The sequence below is a fragment of the Sinocyclocheilus rhinocerous genome, unplaced genomic scaffold (genome assembly GCF_001515625.1).
Source record: "Sinocyclocheilus rhinocerous isolate Xijiao unplaced genomic scaffold, SAMN03320098_v1.1 scaffold24, whole genome shotgun sequence".
Lineage (NCBI taxonomy): Eukaryota > Metazoa > Chordata > Actinopteri > Cypriniformes > Cyprinidae > Sinocyclocheilus > Sinocyclocheilus rhinocerous.
Window position 1 is genome coordinate 1,618,967 of NW_015647124.1, and position 7,168 is coordinate 1,626,134.

Genomic DNA, 7,168 nt, shown 5'->3' on the forward strand with positions numbered 1-7,168 from the left:
ACATAGTCACCGACTACACTTTTGGTTTGACAATGAACTGTAAAAGAGGGTTTTTACAATTGTTGAGTCAATTGTTGAACAAGTCAAGAGTGAGTGGGAGAAAAAAAAGCTATTATAGTGAATTCATGTTTGTGCTGTACCATTCACATACTCACGGCTCTTTCTCATTGGTAGTTCTTTCTGTCTCTGAGATCATTGGAAAGATAACTCCTGCTCTTCCCAATTTGATTTTCCAGGTAAACAAATTCTGGATCAGAAGTTGGACTTTAGTAATGTCCAGTCTAAATGTGGCTCCAAAGACAATGTCAAACATGTACCTGGAGGTGGCAATGTGAGTAACTATGGGTTGAACTCAACACCTTCAGTCTTGGTTCTTCCTAAAGTTATGACCATTTGTGGAAACCTTGGACACCCCGTTCCATCTACCCTCTCAAAGTCAAAAACGTCTGCACTTTAATGGCCTAAAAAGCCTTTCCCAATGATGAACTATGTTAGTTTCATCTGGTGGCTCATTTGGTTCCTCTCTGGTCCCAAGTTAAAAAAATACAGATAACCCCAAACTGTTTACTCTTTCAGGTTCAAATTCTTGATCAGAAGTTGGACTTAACTACTGTGCAGTCTAGGTGTGGTTCCAAAGATAATATCAAACATGTACCCGGAGGTGGAAAAGTGAGTAAACAGGGGCCCGTTTGTTGGTGTTTTAACCAAAAATCATACTATAGAGACTTTAAAGTGCCCCTATTATGACATTTCGAATATTGCCTTTCATGCACTGTGTAATGTAGCTGTATGTGAATGTAAACTGAAAAATGCACGATAAATAAAGTTATTGTCTCCAAAAAGAAAGAATGTTCTTTGAACAGCCCAAATGAGTCGTCAGCAGTTCGAATCCCACTTCTGTGACAGCTACACGTCACAGGGTAACACCTTTGCATAATGCATGCCTATGTTCTACGTTGGCCGGCCGCAAACAACTTGACCCGCCCTCAAACACTGTAGCTTATTCATGTGGTTAACATCATGTCAAGAAGACGCTGTGTCTTACGCTGTGAAAGTAAATTCATTTTATTTTCACTTCCGAAAGATGAGGCTGCAAAGAATCTGGTTCAAATTCATTTTTTTCCACTGTACCTCAGCAGTACAACCCAAAACTTTTTTTGTGTTCCTGCCATTTTACTGACAACTGCTTTACTAATCTCGGGTGTTCAATGTGGGATTCACAAAACGCTTGCTCTTGAAAGATGAGCTCAGTACCCAGTTTATTTGGATCAGCTGGTTCCACTGAATCACAACCTGTAAGTATGATAAATAATAGATGTTTATATTTTCTATCGAGTGTTCAAAATACGGAACTATGGCAATAGGCGTATCGTTTCCGACACGCACTGTACACAGTACAGACTGACTGGGCCATCTGACCAATCAGAGCAGAGTAGGCTCAGGGAAAGGAGGGGTTTAGAGAGACTGAATCTTAGAACTGCTTTAAACGAATTGTTTGAGAATCATTGGAAAATGAGGCGATACTAAACGCATATTTTGAGAAAACAAAAGCGTTTTTTGACCTTGCATGCATGTAAACCTATTATAGGAAACTCCCAAAACAATGTTAGGAATCTTAAAAATGGCATAATAGGGGCACTTTAATAGTAGGGATGCACAGATATTACAATTCTGCCTGATACTAATAAGCCAATAATTATGGCCAATAACCGATAAATCGCTTTTGTCTAAATGCATAAAATATAAAATCAGTCATTTTAAATGCTAAAAGTGAATTTTGGCATCATAATGAAAGATGGTTATTCTTTTTGAGATTTGTTAAAGATTACATTTAACAGTGTTATTTATTAAAATATTAGTGTTTTTAAAGCTTAACTTTACCTAAATGAAGCTTCAATTCGCTCACTTAATCTAAATGTAAAAATACAGGAAATGAGCATTCACAATTAAATGGGTACAAGACCCTAATAAATTCAGTTTTTTTTTATGGTGATTTATTAATTGTTTCGACTCAGTTAAGCATGTAATAAACAATTTTCCATATAATTACAAGACTGATTTTTGACTTTGAGGAAAGCCTGTGTCCTTACAAAAACAGACCACCACTAAAATCCTAACCCTTAATGCCAACCGGCCTGTCATTAAGGACAATCAGTACACTCATTAAAGTACCAGCAAGTGATCCATAGAGATCCTTAGAGATGAGTTGCTCTCCTCTGCTGTTGAAGGACATCAGCTCTTTAGCACAGAGGGATCTCATTGTAGTGCTCTGGTCAGCCGAGTGCTCCTTTGTGGTGAGCAGTTGGCTAGAGCAGAGAGCTGACCTCACACTGAAGACACTGAGGCCTTTTTATACAGAAAAAAAACAACAACAACAACAGCTGTGGCTATGAGGTCATTGCTTCTATTTTTGGGAGCAGGGATGGTACACAATTGTACCGTTCTCATGTTGTATCCTCAAATCTATAGTCTAAAGTGAAGAACAAACTTGTTTAGTAGACAGATGACCGCCTAAAATAATTAAAGGGTTGTGGTTCATGATCATTTGAGGTTAGATTACAGTTCTATAAATAAATAAAAAAATGTAATTTAAAAAATGATATTCTCAGAGATGACTAAACCACCAAGAGGGTGTTTTGCATTCAAGGGACTGAAAAGTTTACTGAGCAGTTGCACTTTCAGATTTTAATTTGGGGACCAATTCTCAATACTAACTAACTATTAACTACTACTTTTGCCTCAGTAAACTCCTACTCTTCTGCTTATTAGGTAGTTGTTCAGTTTAGGTATGGGGTAGGATTAAGGGATGTAAATTATGGCCATGCACAACACAGCATTAATATATGCTTTATCAGTAGTAATAAACAGCCAATATACTAGTAATATGCATGCTAATAAACAACTAATTAATACTGAGAATTGGTCCCTATACTAAAGAGTTACAGTTTTTTTTTTTGTGTGTCTTTCTTGTGCAAATCTGTGGAAGTGTGTTTGGATAGTTTTAAACAGAATTTATTTTAATCACCTGGAAGAATAATAAAACCCTTGTTTTTTGTTCTGAAAAGGTGCAAATCCTCCACAAAAAGATTGACCTGACCAATGTGCAGTCAAAGTGTGGATCGAAAGTCAACATTCGCCACAAACCAGGTAATCCTGCTCGTCCACCTTGGATTTTACAAACCTTGGACTTGATTTACTTAGCGTTTTGAATGCATGTAAATATATAATGCGTTTAATTTGATTAAATCATGAGCAATTTCACCTGCTTTTTCAAGGCGGAGGAAACATTGAGATCAGGTCTGAGAAGCTTGAATTCAGGGCTCAGTCAAAGGTGGGATCTATGGACAACATTAAACACACACCTGGAGGAGGCAACAGGAGGGTAAGACGACATGTCCTCCGCTGATGGGATATGATACTCCCAATTATTCACTCTCCACCCTGAAGTCAAATAAGAACATTCAAAAATCCTTATCATTTTACAGCCAGACGTCTGTGTAAATCTGTCTTAGGTGCTCTCTGGGTTTGAATCATTTGGTTCTTAAGAAGATCGGGTTTAAATAAATCCCCTGAACTAATTTAACTTCTTTAAAATCGCATCTCATTGTCCTTTCTTTGGATTCTGTAAACTTCAGAATGAATGTGTCGCTTAGAAATGTCTCTGCATATTAAACTGGGATTTAAAAAATATAAGTATTACATACTTCATCTTTAATTTGAATACTTGTTTATTTAGTTTTGTGTTACCATCATTTTCCTTTTTGTTGAACCCATATCATTTTGTTTCTTTCTGTTTTGGTTGACCATGGTGTTCATTTCACCACCCACTGGCCACCCTGGGGTACGTTTCTAGAGAGAGAAGGGAAGAGGGGCAGATATGCCCCGAGATGAGGGCTTCCTCACCCCAGACCCCTCTGATACCCCCACCCTCTCATCTGCCAGTATGTCCCCAGAGCCCATCCTCCTCAGCAACCCCCAGATAAAGATTGAGGACTCCAGTAAGTATTCAGAGCGGGGGAGATATTCATATCAAATTAACTAGCACTTGTACTGTTATGTATTTTGAGACAGTACTGGTGAATAGGGTAAAACTATTGTTTTAACTAATAGATATCACCATACTTTTCCCAGCTGATTAATCACAGTACTTTAAGACAATTGTTTTATATTACAAGTTTTCTGAAATGTAATGTTTACATTTTATGTTTGTTTTGAAGAAAAAAAAAAAGTGAAATATATATCAGGCAAATTATATATCAACAAACACCTTTGTAAAAACCTACAGAATATAGACAGGAATAAACCTGTAAAGTATGGTGTATGTATAAGTGTATGTAGATTTCTGGCTCAGTGCAGGAAGACAAAAATAATTTTGGAGTGTTACAAGCTCTTGGTGCAGAAAGAAGATCTGTAAAGTTGCAAAGACTAAAGTCTCAAATCCAAAGAGATATTCTTTATAAAAGTTAAGAGTCAGCCACGCCTACCTAAAACGGCTCGTTCTAACACGCCCCCACATATCTACCTCACTATGTGGGAAGATTTGCATAACGCCGCCCAAATGTTCACGCAAAGAAAGAAGGCGGAACTTTTATTCTCGCTGTAGTATTGTTGCCGCTGCCGCCATTTCGTGAAGACGCTGTGTGCTTCGTTGTGAAAGCGAAACTACTTTGTTTGGTCTTCCAAAAGAGGACGATATCCGCTTCGTCATGCCTAGAGCTAATTCTGAACTAATTCCAGGAAGAAAAAAATTATTTTGAGAAAACAGCCTTTAAAGATTATGTATTATAATTGATATCTACAGACGCAAATAGATTATAATAAAATCAACTTGAATGTGTATTTTGGATGGTTTCTTTACACTAGTCTAAAAGAAGACTAGCAAAATAGGCCAAATTTTTTAAATTCACCAGTGGATGAAAAAACAATGGTTTTGCCTGTAGTCTCTTGCCTTAAAAAAAAATAAATAAATAAAATGATGATGATAATTTAATAAATACATATGCAAATAAGAAATTACTGAATTAATTAATCTGCAAATTGGTAGATGATTAAGTGACCAACCACAATAAAATATTTCATATAAATGAATGAAAAATAAATTGCATATTGCTTATAATTGAAAACTTGCAGAAATATCTTGTGAAATGCATCTATGGTGCCATCTTCTGGCACAGAGTGATAGGAAATTGACAATACAAACAAAACAACTGACAAAAAAATTTAAAGAAATACTGAAAAAATGTTTAGTTTAAATAGTATTCATATTTATATGGAAATGTATATCAAAAACATCTTTTATTATTTTCTTATTTTTTTCTTCGTCTGCTGCTTTGACCCTTTTAACACGTCTTTTTTATTGTTTTATCATTTGATTGCTTTTTTTATCCATTGATCATTTGAGCATATTATTATTCAGCATTTTGAGGGTACTCAACAAATATTCTGGCTCTTAAACCAAATATAGTCATCCAGGATCATTCAGTATTAGAAACTCAATTTCTCCTAGGAGTTTATGGAAATAGCACCATTACAGTCCAGATTTCTGTTTTAATCTCCATCCAAGAATCTCAGGTCTGCTCTGAGCCAACATAAACCACCGCTGGATGCTGGAGGTTTCACTTGCAGTCATTAGTTCATATATATATTTCCTTTTCCCAGATTGAGTCGCAAAAACTGATGTTCCGTGAGCAGGCCAAAGCACGAACCGACCATGGCGCAGAAATCGTGTCTCTAGAGGAGTCACCACATGGCCTGAGCACCGTCTCGTCTTCTGGCAGCATCAACATGGCAGACCCGCTCTCCTCTTCTGGCAGCATCAACATGGCAGGCCCGCCACAGCTTTCCACCCTCGCTGACCAGGTGTCTGCATCGCTGGCCCAGCAGGGCTTGTGATTGGACCATACCGCCACCAAACCACGCCCCCAAACCCCGCCCCCTCCCATCCACGTACCTGATGGTATTCTAACCTCTCTCTGAAAGTCATTTTGTGGCCCAGAAAACAACGCCAAGTAACTTTTAGCAGTCACTGTTTGACTTTGTAATACTTGATATTATGTATGAATTTGCCTGTTCACTCGCCCTTCGCTTTAAGGCAGTGCCCACTGTGGGAATTTAACAATTGGAAATTTCCTCCAACTGCCCTCCCTTGACTATATTTAGTAGCACAAAATTACTTTCATGTATTTGTATGGCTTTTATTGACCATTATATATTTCCTTATGCATACCATTTTTTGGTTACCACTGGACTGAGGACAGTTCATACCGAACCCATTTTCACTTTCAAAGAGGATTGTTCTCATTTTTAAATCAGGTTCAATTTAGATTGAGATTATGAATGAGATGCTTAGCCGTGCTTAAAATTAAAATTAGAGCATGGTATCTTGACTTTGAGAAAGAAAGAAACTTAAAGCCCCACAGTTCACGTTTGAAATGATTTGCAAGGCTTATGTGAAGAAAGACAGGTGCATAACAGCTTTGTGCAGAAAGGTGAAAGCCGTTTAGTTCTTTTCAATCTCACGTATGTACTGTCGATCAGAGATTACACTCCACGTCTAAAACGACCATGACATTCAGAGTGCTTCATAAGGAAACGTTCCTTACAGTATTATTCTGTGGATGAATATGGGATGTTTGTGATATGAAAACACTTTTTTTGTGTGCCTACTGGCAGTCTTAAAATGTTGATTTGAATTATGTCAGTGCTTCATTGAAAATGCCTCTCCTTTTTTGTTTGCTTGTTCTTTAAATTGACAATTAACAGAGCATTGAAGTTGCATTTTTATTTTTTTAACATAAACATAAAACAAAATTATCTTAAAATTGCAGCTACGCGTTTTAACCAAGATGGACGTCTGCTGTTTTGGACAGTTTGATTGGTGACACTACAATGAGGTTCAATTTGTTAGCTTTAGGTATCATGAAATAACAAGAAATAATACTTTTACAGCATATTAATCTCGATAAATGTTCATTTCTACATATACTAATGCATTTTAACATTTATTTACTAACAGTGAGCAATAGGAAATAAATTGACCAGGATTAAAAATTGCTGTAAAAATGGCTTCTTTTTTTTTTTTTGGTTTAAAATACAAAAAATTAGTCAATAATGACTAATATTATTGTAAAGTGTTATTGTTTTATTAATGATAGGCTACATGTGAGAA

At 36.6% G+C, this 7,168-nt stretch overlaps 1 protein-coding gene across 1 annotated transcript; it reads left to right on the forward strand.

The window, feature by feature from the left end:
- The first annotated feature begins 32 nt into the window (after positions 1–32).
- Positions 33–6,781, forward strand: LOC107708886 (microtubule-associated protein tau-like). The gene is made up of 6 exons (XM_016513249.1): positions 33–39; positions 192–331; positions 577–669; positions 3,066–3,147; positions 3,276–3,382; positions 5,659–6,781. The coding sequence occupies exons 1-6, from the start codon at positions 33–35 to the stop codon at positions 5,890–5,892; spliced, it is 663 nt and encodes a 220-aa protein (XP_016368735.1). The 3' UTR covers positions 5,893–6,781.
- The last annotated feature ends 387 nt before the right edge of the window (positions 6,782–7,168 follow it).

Bases quoted from the DNA above. Each gene is read 5' to 3' on its own strand.
- LOC107708886 (XM_016513249.1), top strand. The intron at 332-576 runs GTGAGTAACTAT...TTACTCTTTCAG, and splicing joins ATGTACCTGGAGGTGGCAAT to GTTCAAATTCTTGATCAGAA. The intron at 670-3,065 runs GTGAGTAAACAG...TGTTCTGAAAAG, and splicing joins ATGTACCCGGAGGTGGAAAA to GTGCAAATCCTCCACAAAAA.